General features: G+C 40.0%; 1 protein-coding gene and 1 pseudogene across 3 annotated transcripts in view; one reads left to right on the top strand and one right to left on the bottom strand.

Annotated features, from left to right (window-relative positions):
- Nucleotides 1-1694: 1694 nt before the first annotated feature.
- Ndfip2 (Nedd4 family interacting protein 2) overlaps nucleotides 1695-27677 on the bottom strand; it is a 50708-nt gene continuing 24725 nt past the window's right edge. The window contains exons 2-8 of one of the 3 annotated variants that reach the window (NM_029561.5): nucleotides 23214-23376; nucleotides 18628-18761; nucleotides 16101-16194; nucleotides 12866-12990; nucleotides 8628-8694; nucleotides 6157-6262; nucleotides 1695-3107 (exon numbers count right to left, since the gene is read on the bottom strand). In NM_029561.5, coding sequence (NP_083837.2) covers nucleotides 6159-6262; nucleotides 8628-8694; nucleotides 12866-12990; nucleotides 16101-16194; nucleotides 18628-18761; nucleotides 23214-23376 — 687 coding nt within the window. In that variant the 3' untranslated portion in view covers nucleotides 1695-3107; nucleotides 6157-6158. Of the gene's footprint in view, nucleotides 3108-6156; nucleotides 6263-8627; nucleotides 8695-9313; nucleotides 12235-12346; nucleotides 12991-16100; nucleotides 16195-18627; nucleotides 18762-23213; nucleotides 23377-27677 lie in introns of those variants that run through there. The other 2 variants (NM_001190989.2, XR_001781167.2) reach the window with 2 other exon arrangements.
- Gm16259 (predicted gene 16259) lies at nucleotides 17972-18494 on the top strand (annotated as a pseudogene).

Below are 27677 nucleotides of genomic sequence, written 5' to 3'. Positions count from 1 at the left end.
GGTTAAGAACATTGACCACACTTACCTGCATTTCATTCCCAGCACCCACATGGCAGCTCCTAACTGTAACTCCGAGATCTGACACCCTCACGCAGACATACTTGCAGGTAAAACACCAATGCATATAAAATAAAAGTAAACATTAAAAAAAGAAATGAAATTGAAAAAAGAACTTAACCTCCTCTTTTGGTTCCTGCCCTTACCCAGTTCTTTTTCTCAGGCAGCGGGTTACAGTCCCAGGACTTTGGACAGTGAGAGGAAGCACCATTAAGGCTGAACAAAACTCTGGTAACAGTTGTTCTGAGAAGACTCAGACACAGGTCAGGAGAGCATCCATCCCTCACTGGCACCATGCTTGCATCTTTAAAACAGCAAGTACCATTTTGGGGAAAAGTATTAAGAATATCTGACTTTTTCTCCAGATATTGTGAACTCTACTTTCCAATTGTGAAAGGTCTAACTGAAAAAGAACATGGGATAGCTGTGTGATTTCAGCTGTGTGGGCAGCCGAGGCAGGAGGCCGGACATTCAAGCGCTGCTCTGAGCTTCAGGGTGAGTCCTGGGACAAACCAGGGATACTCTGTCTCAGAATAAAAAGAAGAGGGCTGGAAGTGTAGCCCAGTGGCAGAATGCTTACCTAGCTTTCAGGAGGCCGGAGATGAAAAAAAACTGGGAGCGGGGAAGAAAAACAGAAAAAAATACTTGTGATTTTTTTTAACAACTAAAGTTTATGAGCTACTTCAAAGATATATCATAATTGAGATTCACCTGACAGGCTTAAAGTAATTGGTTAAAGATTAGTGGTTTTCTTTATGAAGTAGAGACTTTTACTTTAAAACTTAGTATAATAGGACTCATATTTTAACTTTCAAATTTTAGATTCCATCCTAATGCACTACATGAAAATACATATTTTGCTGTAGAATAATCTACTGCATAACTACATCAAAATGGATTATTCAACCCATAACAAGCTTATGCAAACATAAACATCCCTGAAGGTATTTTGACATGACTATCCAAGCCTTCATCTTACTCACTTAAATGGCCCGGACACTGTGCGTTCTCACTGTCTTTACGGCATCATGTAAAGGTGGTGGGGGGGGGGGGCTCTCCAAAATACCACAGCTGTTCAAGCACAGGAGACGACAGGACTCGTGTGGGGTTCCACACATCTGGAAAGGCATGCTAAGCTTTTTAAGTAACACTTCTATTGATCCTGCTTGGATGATGAGATATATGGCTACCATTCAACTATTACAGTTACCGAGGATTCGGTAATGTACATCTGCACTCGACAGATTTAAGAGAGAAATAAAAATGAAGTTCTATGTTGGATCAAAGTGGTCCATACATATGGAAAAATAAAATAGGAATGCTTCAAAAGCTAAGATGAAATGTTAACAAATTGATGTTTGGTAGCTGAGCTTCCTCGTATTTTTAGTTAGTTCACTTAATCCGCAACATCAATGAACAGTTTACAAAAGGATTTCCCACAGGAATGAAGAGAACACGGAGCCCCAGCCCTGAGCTCTCTGTTGCCACTGCACGCTCCCTGTGAGGCGATGAGGCGCACCACTCAGGAAAATCAACAGGAAAGGCTCTAGGAAGGAGAAGAGGAAAGGGAAGTGGGGAAACAGTTAGGAGGCTCTCAAAACAATGAGAAAATCATAAAATACAAGAAATACAAGAGGTTATAAAGTAATAAATTTTATTTTTCCTTAAGATGGGACAAACAGCCCTGAAGAGTTAGATGCACTTTTTAGTCATAGTGTTGCAATCAATTTTGTATGTTCTTTACGGCTATGTTAAATGTTTTTTTTTTTATATGTAAGCAGCAGTGTAATTTCCATCATCTTTTACTTTTAGCATTCATAAGTTAAGATAAAATGAAAACCACAAAAGTCAGAAAATGATCTGTGAGATGGCTAGCATTGTAGCTTTTGATGTAAAAGCAGATTCCAGTTGGAGTAATGGCCACACAAACTCACCACACACACTCCACACCCTAAATTCATTCTATAGAGACATTTCAACAACATGAAATCAGGTATTCTGAGGATCTCAATTCAGGCTGTACGTTTTTACAAATTAGTCTTGGAATCACTAAACGAGGCACTATTAACAGAACAAGATTTTATTTTCTACACTTAACAAATTAAACATTTAAAGAAAAATGATTGTAGTAATACTCTGAAAGATATCTTTATTGGCTTTTTAAAAGACAAATGCAAATGAGGATATATTTGGTAAATTAATTTTTAAATTGTTTTAAATGTAAATAAATATAAGATCTAAAGCAATCTCTTCTTATAAGAACTGTAAGGTGAGTAATCTTAAAACCTAAGGTTCTCATCTGAACACCCCTGAAACTGGCGTACCCCTAACTTGCTCTTTAACTGGCATTTGGTAGACTCACTTTCTTAAAGCCCATCCTAAACCACACATCTTTAAAAAAGTTTATTTTTATTTATTTAGTTTACTTAATTTAAAATTAATGAAAAGATATCTAGACACAATTTAAGAAAACAATGTAAAAAGCAATATATGCATGGTTATTTACAGATTTCCTAAATAATATCATATTCAAAAATCTGACAAATTCTTTCTAATAAGCACACCACAAGTTTTAATAAACATCATATATAACAAAGAATATTTCGTGTGTGGATTACTAGATGCATCTAAGAGGCAGAAAGTAAAGCACTGGACAAGAGTAATAGTGTAACTCTGATTACGCTAACGGCCACGTCGGAAGCGTCACGTGCTGGAAGGCTGCTCGTTACCCAATTCCTCCAATTGTATCAGCACTGAGTAACCGAGCAGGACTGGGCTCTGCTGCTACAACGTTATAGATTCTTTCAAGTATATGCATATCTGTAAGACAAGCACATATGCAAATGTGCAAAATAAATGAAATACACAGATTAAGGAATGAACAGAAATGGCTTTTAGCGTAAACCACCCTGTCATTTAATTCCGAAGCTCCACCCTTCACTACATTTCCTTCTGCTCTCAGCAGTCTTCTATCTTAGCAAAGCTGTCGCTTTACAGATGATGTGGACGGTTCACATTGGTGTAAGAAAGGAATGATGGGTTGATGCCACCTAGAGACAAAAAAAGAAGTTGCCTAAAGTACTAAGTTATCCTTGTAATTATAATACAATAAAGTCCCATTTTACCAACTATAGAGCAGTCTTTGGATGAAGATAATAATGTGCTTTTTACATTTTTCTAAGACAAAGCCTCTATGTAGTCTATGATATTTACATTATATCTGACTCATAAAAAATTACAAAAGAATCACACTTCTCCGGGGACAGTGCACACTTACCAATATTTTTTGCCTTTTATTTTACTGTTAGTACTACCAAATCCTTGGTGCCACTGTTCACAAAAACATTCTAACAATTAAAAAGAAAATTTAGTATCTTTTGAGAGTAGGAAATGTTAAGGAACACTTAAACTAATACTTTCATACAATCCAGAAATACATTTTATATAGACATTATATTTACATGTGTGTTCTTCAGCAGAAATAATGGTATATCCTTTTTACTTTTAAATTTTTAATTAAAATATAATTATATAATTTCCCCCTTCTTTTTTCCTTTTTCACCTAAGTCCCTCTTGGAATCAAGCCTTTTTTTTTAACTGCTCCCATTTTATACATACATATATATATATATATATATGTATGTATGTATGTATGTATGTATGTATATATACACATGTGTATATGTGTGTAAATATATAAATACAACCTGCACAGTCCACTTAGAGTAATTTACCTATATACAATTTCAAGGCTGACCACCTGGTATTGGATAATCAATTAGATGGATCATTGCTGGGAAAACTATTTCTCCCACTCTCAGCACTCTTTGCTTGCCTATAGCCCTTTGCCTATGGGAGAGACTCTTACAGCAAGTCACATAAGCTAAAAGTGTGAGCAGTCAAATCATAACCACACGTTACTACAGGAAGGAGTATAATCTCTCAATAGCTACAGTGTATTGGTTTCAGGACCTCTCTCCAATATCAAACTCCTCAGATGCACATGATAACATGGTATGTTATGTGCACATAGCAGACATATATCTTCTGCTAGAGTGCATCACCACTAGCTACATACAATACTTAATACAACTTAAGAGCCACACTAATGATTGCTACACAGAACTGTTTTTGAATAGTGGCAAGAGAAAAATGTACATATTCAATATGGATGAAACTCTTTGTCAAATATTTAAAAATCCATGGCTGATTAAGCACATAGATACAGAACCCATAAATACAAAGAGCTCAGTAAAGAAACAGTGCATTTATTTGAAGAGACTCCTTGGCTGTTTAATAAATGTGATACACAAAACTTCCACAAACTCAACGGGTAACTAGAGTTATCTCCACTCATTTCCGTCTTTTCTTACTATGGGACAAAGTGTTTCTCAATCACAAATCTGTGGATGTCTGCACGAACTTTGCATTACTTTTTCAGAATATCCATCCTTCCTATTTAAGTATTTTGTTATAAAAATATGCTTTATAAAGTCTTCAATTTTCATCCATTTGCCTAAGAATTTCATAAATTCATTGTTTTTAATAGCTGAGTAATACCTCATTGTGTAAATGTACCACATTTTCTGTATCCATTCCTCTGTTGAAGGACATCTAGGTTTTTTCCAGCTCTTGGCTATTATAAATAAGGCTGCAATGAACATAGTGGAGCATGTGTCCTTATTACATGTTGGAGCATCTTCTGGGAATATACCCAGTAGTGGTATTAGTAGATCCTCAGGTTGGTTGTATTATGTCCAATTTTCTGAGAACAGCCAAACTGATTTCCAGAGTGGTTGTACAAGCTTGCAATCCCACCAGCAATGGAGGAGTGTTCCTCTTTCTCCACATCCTCACCAGCATCTGCTATCACCTAAGTTTGATTTTAGCCATTCTGACTGGTGGGAAGTAAAATCTCAGGGTTGTTTTGATTTGCATTTCCCTGATGACTAAGGATGTTGAACATTTCTTTAGGTACTTCTCAGCCACTTCTTTAGGTGCTTCTCACCTGGTGATCCATCCCATATACAATCACCAAACCCAGACACTTTTGTGGATGCCAACAAGTGCTTACTGACAGAAGCCTGTTATAGCTGTCTCTGGACAGGCTCCACCAGGGCCTGACAAATACAGAAGTGGATGCTCACAGCCATCCATCAGACTGAGCACAGAGTCCCCAATAAAGGAACTAGAGAAAGGACCCAAGGAGCTGAAGGGGTTTGCAGCCCCATAGGAGGAACAGCAATATGAACTAACCAGGGACTAAGTCACCAACCAAAGAGTACGCATGGTGGGACTCGGCTCCAGCTGCATATGTAGCAGAGGATGGCCTAGTCTGTCATCAATGGGAGGAGAGGCCCTTGGTCCTGTGAAGGGTCTATGCCCCAGTATAGCGGAATGCCAGGGCCAGGAAACAGTAGTGGGTAGATTGGTGAGCAGGGGGAAGGGGTAGGGAATGGAGGTTTTCAAAGGGGAAATCAGGAAAGGGGATAACATTTGAAATGTAAATAAAGTAAATATCTAATAAAAAAAAAATGCCTTCATGAGACTTAACCAGAGGGGAGTAGGGGAAAAAACGAAGTCTTTAAGTTTTGTGCTACTAATTATTTCAAATGTGCCTGTGACAGATCATTAAAAAGTTGAAAAGTAGGATTTAAGTTTCTCTGAGGATACCGGTGCACACCTGTAATCTCAGTACTTAGGAGGGTCCCAGTTTGACGCCATCGAGGGCTACAGAGCACAAGTCTGTCTCAAAGACCAAGGGTGGAGCTTAAAGCTCTTTCTTGTTACACATGTAAAGTTCTGAGCTCAATCCCAACAGCACAGAAAACAGAAGTGGGATGTAAGTGAATGGAGTGATTAGTAAGCTAAAATAAAAGATAAAAAATTTTAAAAAAAAACACAAAAAGTACATAGAGCTCTTGTTTATAATTTTGTATTTTAAAATTTAACTTAATGAAATTCCACTTAAAATGTTTTATCTAAATTGTCTGAAAAGGTCAGCAGCTTATTAAATTTCAATAAGCTACTAGCAGTATAGCCATAATAAATATGCTGATATGTAATATGAGTAAACAAACCCACACTAACATTTCTTACCTCTATAGCAGGAAGAAGTACCTCGTCCTATGTGCAGCCGCCATACTTTCAGACATGTTTCTGACTTTTAGGTAATTAACAAACCCTCTGAAGAAAAGGAGCAGGCCTGAGGAGAGAGATGACAGACACGTTCTTACTGTGGGGAGCAGGACAGCATAGGCACGCATAAATACGGTCCCTCTGCTCAAGGAGGACAATCCGCAGATTCCACTGACTCTACAGTAATCTTAAACTACATGACCACACTATCATGATAAAATAGGACTTTTTGACATTCTTTCAATTTCTTAATCCTAACTATAACAAAATTAAAGCAAATGTAAGCTATTAAAATCCACACTATCCACACTAAACTACATGACCACACTATCATGATAAAATAGGACTTTTTGACATTCTTTCAATTTCTTAATCCTAACTATAACAAAATTAAAGCAAATGTAAGCTATTAAAATCCAAACCACAGAGAAGAAGAGAAGCAGTGAAAGCTGTACACAGCAAGGTTAGCACACTTTACACTCCTACAACTCTTACCTTTTATGACACTTTTCAATGACTCTAATAGTGAGCAAATGAAGGTGTTGGTTTTTAAAGTAATCAGACAAAATGAGTGCACACAGATGTTAACAGTACAGATTAAAAAAATAAGACTGGCAATATAAAGTGCCTGCCACTTTTGAAATCTATATTCAAAGATGGACAAGTTTTAAGTTTTTATTTTTAACTAATCAAAGACTACTATCAAAAACTAAGATGAGTCAGGATGGTCTTTGGGAAGCAGTCACTCTAGTGATCTCTGTGATTACATGGCTGATGGAGCTCTCTAAGCAAAACACTATTTTTAAATGATACCCATTTACATCACCTACATCTTTAATAATTGAAAAAGCAATGCCTATGAAATACTTTAGAGCTTCAGATGAAAAGTACTAGGTAAGTTCAGAAGCATTAACACTCTTAGTACACGCCTCGGGAATATTTAAGCACGCAGTTTTCTGGGAAGCACTCATTAACTCCAGGAGATTCATAACCAGAAACAGTGGGGCGCAAACAAAAGCAGGAGCGTGCATGCGTGACTTCTTTCACCAGGAATGAAGAGCCTGTGGAGAGGAGCTAGTCTCTAGCCCACTATCAGAAGGTAACCTGAGCATACGGAAGAGCACGTAGCAGTCTAGACAAGGTGAACACACACGATAACAAATGAAGGGCTAGATGTCAGTTAAGTCTCATCCCACTCCATGTATGATCCTGTCCCTCCCAACTCTACCCTCATTCCCTACCAAATGCAAGGCATAAACATAAGCGCGGTTTCTGCTTTTCAAATACAGAATACTATACTATTGAAAACAGCCGACATTTTGTGGGATCCCTTCTTTTCCCTGTGGAGGCTGCTTCTTAGACCCAGTTTGTTCTACTTCAGCATTTTCTAAATTACGCCAATCATTTCTAAAGTCCACTCGGTGGCTCTTAGTCTTAGCATCCTCCTGGTATTCAGCATTGTTTTAAGTATGGGGCAGCAACATTTTTGGTGCTGATATTTGGTGCTGATGAAGTCTGTGAATAAACCAGGACCATCGCTGGCACTCTGCCCCACGGCCACCCTCCTCTGCCTGCACTCAGCCCTTACAATGGGCATAAAAGCAAATGCACGCACGGTGTGTTTAAGTGCATCACAGAAGTCATAGGTTTGTTTTTTTTTCCTTCAATTTTTAGGTAAGAGACTCAATAAAAAGGATATAATTAACAACATATAAATCCATCTTAACGCTTATGTAATTAATTACGACTCCCCAACCTAGTTACTACACTAAGATAATTTTACCATACTATTACATTAAAAATTTAGTGACCTTAACTGGCCACCAATAATATATATTCCACAAAAATCCTCAAAGTCCAACTGCATGACTAAAAACCTACAGAGAAGACTGCCACCTACTGAAATCTAAAAGAATTAAAATGAGTCAACAGACATTTGAAATACGGGCCAAGGGTATAAAGCTAAAACTAACTTAATTACCACATACTATTGAAAGTTTCACCAGCATAATAAAAAATGAGCCTTACAAAAGAGACGACTATATAGCAGCACTGTGGTCACTGGGCAGAAGCCCTGCCCTGCCTGCAGGGCAGGTTCATGATTGATAAAAGGCACCCTTCAAACGCACAAAGAATGTTTCTGTGATCCGAAAACAAGAGACAGCATTGAGTGCTGAAAGCCTCCCACATGCTACATTATCATGAAGTGTGTACGTGTATGTGTATGTGTATTATCCCTAAGATAAGAGAGAACAGTTTCATTAGGTGGAACCTTTCCCTTCCGTAGCACTTACTTCTTTCCCTATGTTGGTAAGAAGCAAAGTGGGAGCCAACCTTCCTTCTGCACCGCAGTAACACAACTTCCTCGCACCAGTTAAGCTGAGTAACAAACTACAATTATTTAAACTGAACTGTATTAGCGATAAACTTACCAAGTACGAGAAATATCCACCAAAGCCAATACTGTCCATTGAAATAGCCAGTAAAATAGTCAGAAAACTATGGAGTAAACATAAGTACATTAATCATATTTGTTTAATTAAATTTGAACATTCAGATTATCATAGGTTTCAGAATAAATGATCTCTTTAGATAGTCTTTAATGCTTAAAAACAGCATATAACAACAGCACAGAGGAAAGCCCAGGAACAAGGCTTAGTGGTAAACATGTATATTTGAGAAGAAACTCTTACGCGATTGCAAACTTCTGTGAAATACTTCATAAACCAAACTGCTTGCAAGAAGATAAATGCCTGTTATATATTGGAATCAAACAATGTTTCTGACTGAAAAGTTTACATCCGTTTCTTATACTCTCCCAAAGCCACAGCTACAAACCCAAACGGGTTGAGCAACCTGCTGCTTTGGATATTAACACAAAAGCCACATTAGTTTAATCTTATCAGATGGAGATGTTCTAGTGACCTCTAAAATGAAGTTTTTGACCTTCTGTTACACCCCCTACTGTTACCCACTGCCAAAAATACTAGGCACATAAAGACCCCCCAACTCATTAGAGACTTTTTATTTTCAAACTAGATGCCTGGCATTCAGCTCCCAACAGTGAGCTGAGAATAGCTAAATGAACCTTGAAGTGACATTTCAACAGTTGTTACTGCTGGCCATGTTAGTTGCTCTTTTATTCTGTGTGAGGTGGGAGAGTTCAGCCGGCATCTGGAGGCAGGGCCCCACCCACAGCACAGCACCTCTCTAGGGCAAGACACTGCACTCACAGAACTTGAAAGTTTATCAATCCAGGGTTCTTAACCTATTGGATAATTCTTCCCAATTTACATAGCATCTTAAACTGCCTCAAAATAATTATTCTCAAGTGTTTCAGATAACATATTCAGTTAAAAACAAAAAAAAAGATTGTTTTAATTGATTTCTCTCTACTGATTTCCAAATTGAATCTAATTTACCTAAAAAATTGTGGAAAATGTAAAATGACATTTAAATCTAAAATTAGTTAGAAGTATTTCAACTATTTGTTAGTAATTTCCATTAGAGCTTAAAAATCTATAGCTTTGGTAACAGTAAAAATACAAATTATACACGGTGTTGCAACTTGGGAGGCATATAAATGAAGCCGACCAAAGCATGTCTTTAAAGCCTGTGAAGTGCTTCCTCTGGAATAATTTTAAATTAATGAAGAGCTAGGATCTATATTCTAAGCTAAGAGTTTTAGAAATTCACAAGATTTAGACTATCCCAGCCCTTTGGAATGTAGTAAAACTGTCATTGCTGCAGACTTCCACACATAAAAGATTCACAATGAGGAAAAAATTGATAATTGAAAAATTACTTTTTATTCAAAAGCAGTTTAATAAGCTTTAGAAGCTTAGGAAACAGAAAGGGAAAGAGCCAAACAAAACCATTTTCAATGCTCTACAAATGCTCTCCCCAACAAGCAGCAAGCAGAGACTCCAGACAGTGAGCGCTGATGCCCTGAGTACAGGCTGCACAGGGAGCTGACGCGACCTCCTTCTGTGTCTGTCAGCGTTGACTCTAGTAAAGCAGCGACTGAGGAACACGGAAACATTAGCTTGTGAATCGTTTACCATGCTCTAGGATTTCATGAGAAAGTCCATTTGCGCAATAGCGACAGTTCTGTTGGCAATACAGCTAAGTCCTAACTCCAACTTATTTCAGTTTCTCTAGCAAGAAACTCTGCAAGGGCAGGGTTGTAGCGTTGTCTTTGTGTGTATACAACATCTAGCTGATTTAAGCTCATGGTAGAAACTGACAGGACATCATTTGAAGTAAATTTAAAACAAAAACTATCAAGAGTTCTCACAATGATTCAACCTTCAATCATTTTATAATAGAGTCCAATAGATTAAGAGTCAAACCTATTATCGGATATGTACCAGTATAGGAGCTGTTAGAAGAACCAAAATCCTGCAAAGCTACCAAAAAAATTCAAAACTAATAAAAATATCATTCAAAGTATTAATATTTGTACAATGGCTACTTTTAATAAATTAATAAAACAAATGTACTAACAAAACTTCTGAAGCATTTAACAGAAGCAGACATTTTAGACTTGTAGTTCTACTGAAAACTTTAGCAAGATTTAGCTTTCAATCAGAAAGCAATGTTGAAGTAAATACTGTTTGCATAATTTACATATTCTAATTTAGAAATTGTATAACACCATGAAAAATTCTGTGAATAGACTTGTGAGCTCCGTTTTTCCAAGCACACAGAGCTGTTCTTAGAATATGCTTTCCTGCTCCTCCCAGGCGCAGTGAACAGGAGTGAGTTTGCTCCAGCTGTTGGCATTCCTGTGCCTCCACCGATAAACAAGTAGCTTGTCTTTGAGATTGGATTTCCTAAGCCTCAAAGTATCAACTGTCGGAAGCACTGGATAATGCTGGGTACTGCATTAAGACTTTAGTCACCCTCATTTTCAGGCTCCATTCTCCCAGGGTCTGCTGGCTTTAGAGTGGTAGACAGATAGCTTCGAGAAAACTTGACACAACTTGTCACCAAGTCTAATGACCTGAGTTTGAACCTGAAAATCCATATGGTGGAAGGGAAGAACAGACTCTCTAAATGTCTTCCAAATCACAGACAGAGAGACAGACAGGAAAGTGCAAGCACACGCACACACGCTCACACAAAATCAAAGGTAAAAAAGCCAGGTAGAAACATTTTTGAAAAAAAAAAGCCCAAAGTAAACCTTTAAGAGGCAAAAGAAAGAAGCAAGCTAGATGAATCTGCCTGACAAGAAAACTGCTGAGACAGGAGCAAGAAAAGGTTACTCCACTTTCCCCTGAACACCAGCTTGTGAATGATAACCAAGCACAGAAGTTATTCTCAGGAACAGGAAATTAGGAAAGGCTTTGAAAGAACCCGTGGGACAAGGGATGAGGGTTTTCCAATACCCCTCCCGCCCCCCTCTAATATAGGGTCTTACAATGGACCCATCTGGCATCAGAATTATACTGGCTTGACCTCACAGGCTGGGCTGTGAGTGTGTACCACATACCCAGCAGGAGTGAGCACTGATAACTGTCTCACAGGTCTTTACTTTCCAGCCTTCAAAGCTTTAAAGAGGGAGAAACTATTTAGTTATTATTTGAAACAAGATTTTTCCAAGACTCATCTCTTCTTGTATTTCTAAATGTCAGAGTTCTCAGTCAGATTTGGATGTAATTTTTTAACGTCCTGGGCAACCTCTACATTACTCTCAGTGACCTTGATGATCTACATTACTCTCAGTGACCTTGATGATCTACATTACTCTCGGTGACCTTGATGATCTACATTACTCTCGGTGACCTTGATGATCTACATTACTCTCAGTGACCTTGATGATCTACATTATTCTCGGTGACCTTGATGATCTACATTACTCTCGGTGACCTTGATGATCTACATTATTCTCGGTGACCTTGATGATCTACATTACTCTCAGTGACCTTGATGATCTACATTATTCTCGGTGACCTTGATGATCTACATTATTCTTGGTGACCTTGATGATCTACATTACTCTCGGTGACCTTGATGATCTACATTACTCTCGGTGACCTTGATGATCTACATTACTCTCGGTGACCTTGATGATCTACATTATTCTTGGTGACCTTGATGATCTACATTACTCTCGGTGACCTTGATGATCTACATTATTCTCAGTGACCTTGATTATGTCTTTGGCCAACATTAAGATCAAATGGACATTTAAACCACCTTGGAGAACTTTAAACTCACAATAACTTACTAAACAGAAACCTTCTGTTTTACTTAAGGCTCCTGTGTACTGCATCACAATAATAGAAAACATGATTTGTTCAAAGCATAAATGCTGTCTATTATTTGTGAATACTATAGGAAACTGAGTAAGGTACTCTCTTCTCTTCTCCTTCCATCCTCAGAAGCAATCCCTTTAGGCAGATTTTAATCAACGTAAGAAGAAATGAAGAAAATGTTGAGAACATTTAAATAACTTTAAGCAAGGACACAGATACCAAAATCTGGAAGCATCTTCTTATTTCAAAGTTTCTACCTAACAACTTTTCACAGTCATGATACATATAGTTTTACTAAGCTGTCAGAGTTACAGAATCAGAAGTGTAAATCTTTACTCAGTGGAATGCATGTGCAATAAGCAACAAGGTGAAAAACAGACATTTTACATAAAAATGATCAAGATGCTCACCCTGACAATAAGGATCCATTTGATCAGTGAAAGGCCAAACCCACAGATAGCACCGTATCTTCCAGCGATGGTATTGGTGATACAGAAGGATAAGCAGAACCCAAGCCAGTTGAATATGAATGCCACTAAAGATAGCAGAAATACGTTTTTAAGGTCATAATTTCTATACAAATAAACAGAAACATGGTACCAGCAATGCTGCACTGCTTGAGTCAAACAGTGGTTTATTTTAACTCTACACACGGGCTGTCCTTAGAGACCACCACAGCATGCTGTTTGCAGACCTATCAGTTACACCACTGGTCATCAGGGAAGGAAGTCAGGACAGGAACTCATTCAGGGCAGCAGCTGATGCACAGGCCATGGAAGGGTGTTGCTTACTGGCTTGTTCCGCATGGCTCTCTCATCCAGCTTTCTTATAGAACCCAAGACCACCATACTAGGGTGGCCCCACCCACAATGGGCTAGGCTCTCCCGTATTGATTACTAAGAAAATGACCTACAGGCTGATCTCACGCAGGGATTTTATTAATTTAGGTTCCTTCTTCTCAAATAACTTCAGCTTGTGTCAGGGAGACATACCCTACCAGTCACAATTCACATTTCAAAACAGTCTGCTGGTTCTCTTTTTTGCTGCCGTGGTTTAAGTTACAAGAACACTGATTTTCCTTTCAGTTTTCCTGTAGTCGAAAATATGAGTGATCTGGGCAGTAAACTGCAATGTCTTGTTCGGATGCGAAGATCCTGACACACAGAAGACAAATGGCTGAACCTTGAAGGGAAAGTTTCACAAGACGATCTACCACATCTGAAAGCACTAGCATTCAAGGTCATTTCCAAGCAGGTCAGTTACCCACTGGATCCATCGAGAATTAACTGACAGGCAACTCCTATTGTATTCTCTTACCACTTTTTGTTTAGGAGGCACTTTATGATACTGCCTGAGTGAGATTACTTCTAACACTCTTGCTAAACATTATTCAGAGATGCGCACACTTCTTTCCTTTTATTCTCTCTACGTGAAAATGGAATTATGTCACTAAATTTAACTGTAAATCTCTTTGAACATTACATGAGTTAAGCAAAAAGATAAATGTAAGTAGAAAAGTCAAGAATTGAACCTATTAAAGATTTTTATTAAAAATCTTATATTTTCTGTGATGTTGTTTGCAGAAATGGAGCCTGAAATGCTTAACTTATAATAAGTTCTCTATTTTCTAAAAAAAAAAAAAGAAATTTTTTAAAGATTTATTTATTTATTTATTTATTTATTTATTTATTTATTATATGTAAGTACACTGTAGCTGTCATCAGACACTCCAGAAGAGGGTATCAGATCTCATTACAGATGGTTTTGAGCCACCATGTGGTTGCTGAGTTTTGAACTCAGGACCTTCGGAAGAGCAATTACTGCTCTTAACAACTGAGCCATCTCTCCAGCGGTGGTGCACGCCTTTAATCCCAGCACTTGGGAGGTAGAGGCAGGTGGATTTCTGAGTTTGAGGCCAGCCTGGTCTACAGAGTGAGTTCCAGGACAGCCAGGGCTACACAGAGAAACCCTGTCTCGAAAAAAAAAAAGAAAAGAAAAGAAAAGAAAAGAAAGGAAAAAGGAAAAAGGAAAAAGGAAAAAGGAAAAAGGAAAAAGGAAAAAGGAAAAAGGAAAGGAAAGGAGAAAAAAAAAAGACATAAGCTCTCTATTAAAGCCAGTATAAGCATGAAATATAAACCCAGTTGCAGTCTGGAGAGTAACCACTAGATGGTAGTAATTACAAACAAATCTATGTTTATCAAACCAGGCTCTTGCATACCAAAAACAAACAAAAAAGAATCAATTTTTTTTTACTATTTATGAAGTATTTGTAAAACAGAAATAACTTGTAAAAATATAATTTCACGGAATTTTACTAAAATCTGGAAATTCTGTACAAAATCCATGAATATATATATATATATATATATTTATATAAACCAATATACTGTCACTGAGCAAACTCTAAAAGACACATATTAAATAAAGCCATGGGTAAAGGAAATGACCTAAGCTCCTCAGTCAGCTCGAGGAGCCGTAGCTCGCTCCAGGGACCCACAGGCAGCTGCCACACCTGCACAGCACGGGTTAGGGGCTCCCAACCCTGGCCATGGCAAGGGAGCCACCTGCAGGGTCCCAAGGTTCTGGACAGATGTTAACAAAGAAAGGATATCCCTTATGTAAACAAAAGATGTGAGGAATCTGATATCAAAATGGAAGTTTCCTAGTTGAATAAAAATCAAAGATTAAAACTAAGGTTCACTAGACTAACAGTACAAAAGCATCAGTAAGCAGCCATCTGAAACCAATGAATTTGCTGCCTTTTCCTTGGCTCTACCTTACCCAATTAAAACTGCAAGACAAGCTTAATACTTATATACTGCACATACTGGATAGCAACGTAACTATAAACTCAGTTGGAAAAGAAAAGCGTACTGCCTGCCACTCCTCACGCACTTCTGTGGTTGCACAGATGACATGAAGAGAAGCACGGAGCCTGTCCAACTGGGAAAGGGATAAGCCGACCTCCAGACTAAAAGCAGTTCAACACCTGAAGAGTGATTCTCTAGTTTTGAATTTGGGCGATCATTTTACATAAGTAAACGGTTTCTCATTTTACCCTAGAATAAGCCACACATAACCTAATACATTTTCACTGAGCATTAGGTGTAATACTGGCTTTAGCCATTTAAACAATTTGCTGCATGCCTTAATATTTATCAAAGAATTTAATTCATGCTAATCACTGTGTTAGGGAATAACAAATACATGACACAGTCTTCCCTCACAGTTTAAATCTGCTATGTAAGTCACATAATTTGTATGACGTTTAGTCTTCTAACTGTCACACCTCTGTGACACTGCTTTGGGCTTACAGAGTTTCCCCTTCCCCAACCCTTCTGGCTCAAGGCCACTGAAAAAGAAGTCTTTTGCGTCCAAAGCAGACAGGCAGAGTTCACTGTGTGCATGCCTACAGCAGAGTGCACTGTATATATGCCCACAGTCTTAGATGGTCAGCAACAGTTCTTTTAAATTCTCCTTCTGCCTTTTCCCCTGCAATCGACCATAATGGTTGCAATCAAAATTACCTAACAAATGCTTATGCAATTTACACTTTAAGTGAGGTATACTCATGTTAGTAGTATTTTTTTCTTCAGTTATTTTAAATATTTATATAAAGTAGAGTACTAGGACAAGGTCACTTACTGAAAAAGGCCAGCATGAAAATGCCGTCGTTGCCCACTCTGAGCTGCTCTACATCACTGAAGTCATCCCGTGGCGTACAGTCTTCCTCTTGGTTCTGTAAAAAAAAACCAAAGCAGTTCACTAAAATAATTACAATGATCTGACCTTCAGTAACAACTAATGCTCTCAAGTGGTCCTACAGATAAGACATTAGCAGCATTACTTTATCGTAGGTGCTGTTAAGAAAGGTAAGCTGAGGGCTGGTCGACAGCTCAGTCAGTACAAGCTCAGACATCTGAGTCGGGAGGCGAAACCCACACGAAGCAGCATGGCACGGTGGCTCGTACAGTGCCACAGATGCCAGCACTGGTGGGCAGAGACGGCAGATCCTAGAACTCACTGGCTGGCCTATCTCGTTACGTTGGCCAATGTTTGGTTTAGTGAGAGGCTGTCTCAAAAAAGAGAGGTGAAGAGAGATAGAGGAAAGGTACCCCAACCCCAGTAATGCACCACCCAGTGGTTATCTCAGTCCTCCATGGAGAGAGGGAGGGAAGAACACGGGAGAAAGGGACACATCAGCTTCAGGAAATGATATGAGGAAAGCATAAATGCCAGGTGGCAAGTAGGGACACTCATCAACAGTGACGGATGTTATGTGCCGACTCCAGACAGCAAGGAGACAGCTTTTATTCAAAATAAAAACATATATGCCCTCTGATCCATCAATTTTGACTCTTGAAGTAAACTGTATACATGTATATATTACCACTTATAAGAAATAAAGCATTAAACATTTCTTGTAGTGGTGATATCAGAAAGCGCAGACTGGATGCAATTTAAATGCAGTGTTAAGGAAGAACTCTCCCTGCATGTCTCCATGTCTGCATGTCTCCCACACAGAAACAGTGACTGCCTTTTCCTGGACTCCTACACAGTGGGAAGCTCTGAGGTGGAGCGGGACCTCCCAGCAGAGCAAGGGGGTGAGCATCCTAACAACCACTGAAGAGTTGGGATCCTAGTAACATAACCACAGCAGGGAGGATTTTCACTTAGTCCCTACTGTTGCCCTGTGGGCCTGGCACTTGATGAAAACAAAAGCAAGACCACTGCTACTGCTGCGAACAATGAAGCCTTTACCCAGTGACTTCCTCCTTCTTTCCAAAATACTAGAAACTGACAAACTAATAATATGTCTACAAGCTGCGTGCATTAAAATTTAAGTCAGTTCTTGATAGGCTAATAATTATAGGATATATATCCTATTCATCATTAAAATGTTCAAGTAAATTTAAACAAGTTTTTAATATCTTGATGTCTTTACTATTCTAATAATCTCTAAAATAAACTAAGAAAAATACTGTTTGCATAGTATACCTTAGGCTTAAAAATAATATACAAACATATAGGTGCTTACAAATTTAAAGAACTCTAAAATTACTTGCAAAATCTGTTACCACTCATGGCTTCTAAGATTCAAGAAATATTACTACACAAGGTTCTGCTTCCTTAGCCTAGGGCCCTTTCAGCTCACACAAGACAACCCTGCACGCCCTTCTAGAGTCCACAGCTCAGTCAGATGGAAGAGACAATAAAGACAGCCAAGTTGATTACACAAACAGTAAAAGGTGTAAATGCATGTACAAAAGGTAAAACCAAACGTAAATGGTATATCGGGGATGGGAGGGCAGGGAAAGGAAAAGCAAGCATGATAGACAATAAGACAGCAGCTTTGATGACAGACCATGGAGAACAGGGCCACGGGCAGTAAGAGAGCCAAGGACGTGGGGTCCACAGGAAAGAGAAGAGCTATCTAGGTGGAGCTGCTCAGAAAGGTCTGACTTGGATGACAAAGTCAGTGTGGGATAAGTCTGAAATCAAAACTTGGGAAGAGGCCTCTTCCTGTAAAAAGTGGCTAGAGGGGACCTGTGAAGATGGTTCGCTACTCTCTTGACCCAGAAAATCCCACAAAATCATGCAAATCAAGAGGTTCAAACCTTCGTGTTCACTTTAAGACACCTGGGGAAACTGCCCAGGCCATCAAGGGTACGCATATCCGCAAAGCCACCAAGTATCTGAAGGATGTCACTTTAAAGAAGCAATGTGTGCCATTCCGGCGGTATAATGGTGGAGTCGGTAGGTGCGCCCAGGCCAAACAGTGGGGCTGGACATGGATGATGGCCAAAAAACAGTGTGGAATTTTTGCTGCACATGCTTAAAAAATGCAGAGTAATACTGAACTTAAGCATTTAGATGTAGATTCTCTAGTCACTGAACACATCCAGGTGAACGAGGCACCTAAGATGCTCCGAGGAACCTACAGAGCTCATGGCCGGATTAACCCACACATGAGCTCCCCCTGCCACACTGAGACGATCCTCACTGAGAGGGAACAGATCGTTCCAAAACCAGAAGAAGCTGAAGAAAAAAACCTCATGGCATGGGAATAAATTCGGCAGATAAAGTTAAAAAAAAAAAAGGAACGTGATAAATATATTGTAAAACTCAGTTATCTAAGGCTGCCGTAAGCTGAGGCAGTGCGCAGACTTACTCTCTGAGGTGCATCTGCTGCAGCAGCTGCCAGGGCAGCAGCTTTAGCCTTTTCAGCTTCGTCATATGTAGGCAGAGAGGTAGCAACACTGTACGGAGGTGGCACAGGGTAAAACTCACTATACACGTCAGTATCTGAAGAGAAGGATTAAAGAACAATCATTAAAATATCTTAATGTAATTTTATTATAGTCATGATCGTACTTTAATAACTTATAATAAGACACTAAAGATTACAAATGCTCCTGCAGGTCTATAGTATAAACTATATGTCACAAAACACTGTTATCAAACACTTGTATAATATTTTATTTGTCCCATATTTGTTATAAAAAGAAGGGATGACAAGTATTATCTAAACTCAAAAAAACCACCTCAAGATTGAGCGTTCTTGAACATTATTTATTCTTATGTTGCGCGTGTGCACAGGAGGATAAACACAGGAACGCATTCTCTCCTTCAGCTCTGCCTATCTTTGGGACCAAACTCCCAGACTTGGTAATGAATGACCTGACCGGCTCAGGCATCTTTCTGACCTGAAACTGAGAATTTGAGAGGGGTTTCAGACAGGAGGTGAGACTGCCACAGTCTGTGTGTGTGTGAGTGTGTGTGTGTGTGTGTGTGTGTGTGTGCGCGCGCGTGTGTGTGTGCGCGTGCGCGCGCGCTCACTGGTCTGCACAACGCTCACCTCTTTACTCACTGTCTCACTGTGAGCCAAGCCAATCAAAGCAACAGTGGTAAAACTTAGAAATGAGTGCAGCTACGCAGTGCTGACCATGCATCAATGCTGTCAGCCCTGAGATCTGGGGAATGAAGTGACTTACAGGTCCCAGGCACAGAGGAAGGGGCAGCCCCAGAGTCCCGAATGTTTTAAGGACACTCTGGGCTCCCTCGTTAAGACTTTTCTCCCGTTTCACTTTCACCCAGTTTTCCAATATCCACAGTTCTTTAGAGTTTTCTTTTAATTTACAGTTTCTGTCTCTGATTGTTAAAGCATTTGTGAGAAATTGACTCCAAAATTATAGTAAAGTTCATTTTAAAAATAAAAGTACAGACTATCTTTCCAATATAAGGCAAGTTCAGCATGACATTTATAGTAGAATCATAACCATGGAAAATGTACATTTTAAAAGCAATCTCAAACGTTTGGGAAACAGAATTTCCTCTGCCTATAACTATGGTATTTTGATATTTTCTGCACTAACATATGCTTTTCTCTATATTAGAACTTTCTGCATCTCCAATATGAAAGGTTTTTATTTTAGTATTATAGTAACCCAATCACAAAAGAACTCAGTTTACTTTATGCCGCTGAATGTCAAACCACAGGACGACAGCTAAAGCTTTAGATCCCATTAAGCTGTGCGCTCTACTAAAGTATTTGCAACTTTAAATCTGGAAACGTTAAGCCATGGTGGCATGATAATTCATTCCAAAAAGTAAAGACGGATGAATTTTTGGAAATCTAATAATATGATTTTATTTCAATAAAAATTATGTAAAAGCCACGTAATTTTATGATTAAGTCCAAAAGAACAGCCCGGGAGCAGTGGATTCCCACCCTCCTGATGCTGCGGCCTTCAACACAGTTCCTCAGGACATGGTGACCACAACCACGGAGTTCTTTTCATTTCTATTTCATAATTATAGTTGGCTATTGTTATTCACTGTAATATAAATATTTTTCCGAGGGCGTTAGCAGAGCCCTGTAAAAGGTCACTCAACATCCAAGGCGTCTGGACGCACAGGTTGAGAACTGATGCTTTGAGTGTTCCTGGCCAATTAGAGCCTTTCACTGCAGCAAAGGCTGCAGAAGAGGGCTCGGTGGAAGGAGGCAAAGCCAGGGTGCAGCTGACAGAGCTTTCCTTCAAAGTTCTCACCAAGAAGCACTACACAAGCACACTGCCCAATAGCACTCTAACTCTGCACTGCCCAACAGCACTCTAACTCTGCACTGCCCAATAGCACTCTAACTCTGCACTGCCCAACAGCACTCTAACTCTACACTGCCCAATAGCACTCTAACTCTGCACTGCCCAATAGCACTCTAACTCTATACTGCCCAACAGCACTCTAACTCTAACACTGCCCCACTAGCACTCTAACTCTACACTGCCCAACAGCACTCTAACTCTAACACTGCCCCACTAGCACTCTAACTCTACACTGCCCAACAGCACTCTAACTCTACACTGCCCAACAGCACTCTAACTCTAACACTGCCCCACTAGCACTCTAACTCTAACACTGCCCCACTAGCACTCTAACTCTACACTGCCCAACAGCACTCTAACACTGCCCCACTAGCACTCTAACTCTACACTGCCCACTAGCACTCTAACTCTACACTGCCCAACAGCACTCTAACTCTAACACTGCCCAACAGCACTCTAACTCTAACACTGCCCCACTAGCACTCTAACTCTGCACTGCCCAACAGCACTCTAACTCTACACTGCCCAACAGCACTCTAACTCTACACTGCCCAACAGCACTCTAACTCTACACTGCCCAACAGCACTCTAACTCTACACTGCCCACTAGCACTCTAACTCTACACTGCCCAACAGCACTCTAACTCTAACACTGCCCAACAGCACTCTAACTCTAACACTGCCCCACTAGCACTCTAACTCTGCACTGCCCAACAGCACTCTAACTCTACACTGCCCAACAGCACTCTAACTCTACACTGCCCAACAGCACTCTAACTCTACACTGCCCAACAGCACTCTAACTCTACACTGCCCACTAGCACTCTAACTCTACACTGCCCAACAGCACTCTAACTCTACACTGCCCAACAGCACTCTAACTCTAACACTGCCCCACTAGCACTCTAACTCTGCACTGCCCAACAGCACTCTAACTCTACACTGCCCAACAGCACTCTAACTCTACACTGCCCAACAGCACTCTAACTCTACACTGCCCAACAGCACTCTAACACTGCCCCACTAGCACTCTAACTCTAACACTGCCCCACTAGCACTCTAACTCTACACTGCCCAACAGCACTCTAACACTACACTGCCCAACAGCACTCTAACTCTGCACTGCCCAACAGCACTCTAACTCTAACACTGCCCCACTAGCACTCTAACTCTACACTGCCCAACAGCACTCTAACACTGCCCAATAGCACTCTAACTCTACACTGCCCACTAGCACTCTAACTCTACACTGCCCAACAGCACTCTAACTCTACACTGCCCAACAGCACTCTAACTCTGCACTGCCCAACAGCACTCTAACTCTACACTGCCCAACAGCACTCTAACTCTACACTGCCCAACAGCACTCTAACTCTGCACTACCCAACAGCACTCTAACTCTACACTGCCCAACAGCACTCTAACTCTACACTGCCCAACAGCACTCTAACTCTAACACTGCCCCACTAGCACTCTAACTCTAACACTGCCCCACTAGCACTCTAACTCTACACTGCCCAACAGCACTCTAACACTGCCCCACTAGCACTCTAACTCTACACTGCCCACTAGCACTCTAACAAAGTCAGCACGCACCACTGCAGCGGAGGACCTCAGGACACGGCTTTCAGAGCCTGCCTTGAGAGGAAGTGAAGAGCCAGTGTTTGATCGATTGCTTCACTGGTCACACATACAAAAGTGAGAACTAGACAAGGCTAGCATGAGTCACTCACATGGAGTCATTAGACAAAGAAACAAGGAAGATAATGTAGTGAACTCTGTGTGTGTGTGTGTGTGTGTGTGTGTGTGTGTGTGTGTGTGTGTGTGGTGTTGGTGATTAGTCCAAGAGCCTCCTGCAGTCTGCCATAAAAGCACTCTCCCCATGAGCTACAGTTCCAACTTAAAAAGTGTGGTTCCTTCTGTTAGCATGTTTCTCAGTAACGAATTTCTAAGAATGAATTCTAAGAGTAAGGAACTCATTTCTAAGAATTCTTTATAATACATGTGAAATAGAGAACTCATAGATACTTTTTTTTAGAACTTATTAAACTACTCAGATGATAGTAGAAAACAGAACCATACAATTATATAAACAAGAGTATATAAAACATAGTATATGAATTATCCTATGACCAACTGAATGCTGCTGAGAGATTATACTTGTGGCTAGAGAAATAAGTCTAAGTAGGATAAGCTGACAGAGAGGACAGCCAGCCAGCAGCAAGCAGGAAGCTCTGACTTGTAACACAAGCATCCTTACCACATGTGTGGCATAGCACTTTGCACACTGCCCATGTCTACTCATACCCACCCACGTTCTTACTCCTATCATTAGAAACCTCATGAATATATAAGCATAAACATATGTGTATGTAAGTACGTAGACATGTGCATAAACACATATATACATACATGTATGTACTTGTTTCAAAGTTCATTTAACAAGTGCAATGCTACATGCCTGCACCCTAAGCACATACCAGTTAGAAAGCTGACACAGGAAAATTATGAGTTCTAGGCCATCCTGGGCTACACAGTAAGTTCCAGGCCAGACTGGGTTATAAAGCAAAACAAAACAAGCAATCAGCCCACTGAAAGACTTGATAATTACACACAATCATACTGACAGGAAGGGAGGGGAGTAGTGAGTCACCTGAAGTGGTAGGAGCTTCCACAGTGATGCTGCTGTAAGGAGGAGGAGAGTCAGGGTCCAGTGCTGGTGCTGAAGCGGCAGCCTCCACAGTCGGCGCTGCTAAGCTAGAAGTTGACGGCTGCTCCACAGCAGATGATTCTGAGTTATCTTCTTCATTGTGAAGCTACAGAACAAAGAAGAAAATTAATGCAGTCAATTTGTTACTTCACTTCAGCTAATTCTTAAAGATTATTTAAAATTTAAAGGTATTCAGGAAAAGAAAGAAACATTAACATTTTAAAATATGAACAAAAAAAATGAATCGGTATAGGGCAAAGCAAAACCAGGAAATAAATCTACTAGTGTTACCCTTCAAGCAAATGTACCTGGCTCTCTGCACCTTGCTTTGACTGTGCACTGAAATCCGGTTTCATGTTAACAATGTTAATACTGTTTGCTGCAAGCAAAAGTCTTTCTTGTTGATAAACAGAACACATGAATATTCTACACATATGGAGTTCTAAGTGTCCCAACATCCTTGCAAGTTTGCATACCTGCTTAAAATCAAGGGTCAGAAGGGACTTTTATCAAACACAACTGAGATGACTTAACAAAAATAGATGTTTCATTTTCATCTAAAATCGCCTGCCTTAGTTTGCGCTCTATTACTGTAATAAACACCATGACCACCAGAGCTCTGTGTGTGTCGGGGGGAAGGTGATACTTCTTCTCACAGGTTTTAGTCCATCATCAAGGAAGTTGGTGCAGAAACTGGAGCAAAAACATAGAGGCAGAGACCATGGAGGGATGCTGTACTAGCATGTTCTCCATGGCTTGCCAACCTGCTTCCTTAAAGCACCCAAGACCACCTTCCCAGGAGTGGCATCACCCACAGTGGGCTCTCTCACATCACTCAATCAAGAAAATGCCCTACAGAATTGCTTACAGTCACACACACACACACACACACACACACACACACACACACACACACACAGCCCTAACCAGCACATTGCTGCTGTCTATTCTTATAAATGAAAAGCTACAGAACAGTATAAAGTATAATTGGATTTTAAGATAATGAGTACATAATACCACTGGGTAAACAAATACAAAAGAACAACTCCAAATTTCTAGAAAGTTACCCAAAGAACGGGTATTTAAATGGGGAGAAGACCTTTCATTCTTGTTATTTGAAATTTTTACTTCATATGTCAATTAATAAGTTTCAACATTTTGTTTGTTCTTTGAGACAGGGTATCCCTATGTAGCCTTGGCTGGCCTGGAACTCAAAGAGATCACCTCTGGAGTACTGGTATTAAAGGCATGTACCCGGGCACTTTGATATTTTTAATAAAGTAAAATAGAACTTAGAGCTTTAGTTTTACATGTTTCAGAAACACTACTCCCTATGAGAAAAGGTTTTCTCCAACATAAAATATGGCAGAGATTGTTACTGCAGCTCCATTGTTTTTTGTTGAAGATGCTACAGCACAGATCTTTAACTGGGCAAAAATGTACCTAAATAATACAAATCAAAAAAGGTCCCTATCTTCAAAAAAAGGAATGGAAAGATATTAAAGTCTACAAAATAACTGTACAATAGACAATCAAATTTATATTACCAGACTAGACTCTTCTAGGCTTCAAGCCTGCGTATCCCTTTACTAATCCACTTTAAAACAAAACAAAAACAAAAACACCAAATATTGACCAAAAAGAGGACTCTTGATTTATAGTCAATTCTTTTCATCATCTCCCTCAGTGTCCAGCTAACCTATATGGTGTTGAGGTCTCAGCTTAAAACCTAAATTTCAGGAACTTGCAGTCCTTATAAGCAGGGTTCTCTGACTTGGAGACCTTCTCTCTCTGTGCAGCCCACACTGTCCTAGCACCCAGATCTCCCGGTCTCACATACTTTACTTGTCAGGTTACAAGCTTGTGTTTTCTTGTAGGAATAAGAAACCAAACCCAGGGCCTCCCACAAACTGATCTCTACTAACAGCTTTTTAAACATTCCTAACGAAGTGTTCTTCAAAGGGCTTAGAGCACTTTATGTCATCAATAATTTCCAACAGGGATCACAACTCCTTTTCACAGGAAAAAATTTTAGGTAACCATGAATATAAGAGGCTATAAAACAAGTATACAAATCAAACACTTAGTGACAAGATATCAAAAGGAAATTTATTGTATGGAGCGATATAGTCACCAAATTGCTTTCAAAATAACTATGCTTATGCTCAATAGATTAGAGCTGTTGTCAACCCTAATCAGAGGAACTTCTTTATGCAGTGGTCAGTGGGAACTGCAAAGATCTATTAAGTGTCAAAATGAGAAGTGATTGTTGAACACTCAGCCATAAACGGCACATTTATATCACCCTGCCAACCTTCAAGAATATCACAGGAGAGGCATAAGGAATATAAAAGCTGTGGGGAGAAGGGAAAGAGGGTGTGGAAGGAATGGTGTCCAGGCATCACACGTCTGTTGCACGCCTGAACTCACAAGAGCTGTGATTATTAACTACCCACCCAAGACCTGCACAAGACTGGACCCCAACAGCAGTCATGGAAGAGGGAGGGGCTCATGAGACTCCTTCCCTCCTTGGGTATTTATACAGAGTGACCAACTGACGGAGAAAAGAGAGACATTTTCTTCAGCAGTGTAGCCACTAGGCACCCATACAAATCCTTACCCATGTTGTTATAAGCAGCCACAATCAACTCACCAAGCCATGAATAAAAAGTGACAGTATATTTAGGAAAAGCCGTGCATCTATAGGAAGAAAAGGAATCAGAGGACACGAGTGTTAACATAATCCAACTGCATTATGTACGTGTATGGAAGTGTAGTCTCAATAGAACCCTTTATTAGGTACAATTAATAGATACTAACAAAAACATTAGAAAATAAATTTATTTTGAAGCAGATCTTTGATATACATATAATTTACCATTAAAGATGAAAGCAAATCTCCATACGAATTAGATAAACATACTTATTTATAACATAAAGAAACAAATGCTGACTTAATATTTGAAACTGCAAGATACAGAATATCTTCAACATCTATCCCTCTACCTTATTCTTCGAAGACAGGGCCTCTCACTGAACCTGGACAATGGCTAGTAGCCAGCAAGCCTCAGGGATCCTTCTGTCTCTGTCCCCAACAGTGATGAAGCTATAGCACATGTGGCCATGCCCAGCTTTTTATGTAGCAGCTAAAATCACAACTCAGATCCTCATGTCTGTGCAAGTGGTGTCACCGCTGAGTCATGGGACCCTCAAACAGCCAAGTTAAAGTTACACATTCTAACTCAATACAACCCGAGGATATATGAATTTTGTACTCACACAATGACAAATAGCAATAGGAAAAGTATGTCTGGCTTCTGTAATTAAACCGGTTTCTCTAAAAGCAAAACACTTTGTGTGTACAGCAAAAATACTGCAGTTCATAACATACAACTAGTCTCAAATCTGGGCTGAGATGTTTTGGCACTGCACTGCACAGTGCAACAGTATGTGCCAAGTGCATATGTGCGTTCAGAACCAGAACTGTGGGGGGCTATAGCGCAGCATGAGCAAGCATGGCCACCACAAAGCACAAAGCCAGAGCCATCTTCAATTCAGTACATGTTTCATTTGTACTTCATTTCTGGGTGTTGCACATCTTTACTGACAAGTTTTGCCAACTTGACACAAACTAGTGTATCCCTCAAAAAGGAGGGAACCTCAATTGAGAAAATTCCTCTCTAATCTAGCTGTAGACAAATCTGTAGAGTATTTTCTTAATCAGTGATTGATAGGGAGGGCCCAGCCCATTATGGGTGGTGTCATTCCTGGGTTGCTGGCCGGGTTCTGTAAGAAAGTGGGCCAAGGAAGCCATTAGGGAGCAAGCCAGTAAGCAGCACCCTTGCATGGCTTCTACATCAGCTCCTGCCTCCAGATTCCAGCCCTATTGGAGTTTCTGTCCTGACTTCCTTTAAAGATGGACTATGTTGTGGAAATGTAAGCCAAATAAACCCTTTCCTCCCCACCTTGCTTTTGGACATAGTGTTATGACCAAAAATCTCAGCAACAGAAACCCTATCTACGACAATAACTGGAAACCAATACTGTTGCCAAATTTTTGTGCCCCACCATTGACTCCCACAATTTAAAAAGCTATAATCCTAGACCATATCCAGTGGTTAGGCATGGCCCCCCAGTTGAGGGATGTGGCCACCTACCCATCTCCAAAATTTTAGCCCAGAATTGCTATCTAAAGGAAATACAGGGACAAAGAGTGTAACAGAGACTGAAGGAAAGGTCATTCAGAGACTGCCCCACCTGGGAACCCATCCCACATGCAGCCACCAAACCCAGACACTATTGCTGATGCCAAGAAGTGCTTGCTGACAGGAGTCTCCTAAGAGGCTCTGCCAGATCCTGACCAATACAGATGCGGATGCTTGCAGCCAACCATCAGACTGAGCACAG

The sequence above is a fragment of the Mus musculus genome, chromosome 14 (assembly GCF_000001635.26).
Source record: "Mus musculus strain C57BL/6J chromosome 14, GRCm38.p6 C57BL/6J".
In the NCBI taxonomy this organism is placed as follows: Eukaryota; Metazoa; Chordata; class Mammalia; order Rodentia; family Muridae; genus Mus; species Mus musculus.
This window is presented reverse-complemented; position numbering and strand designations above follow the sequence as displayed.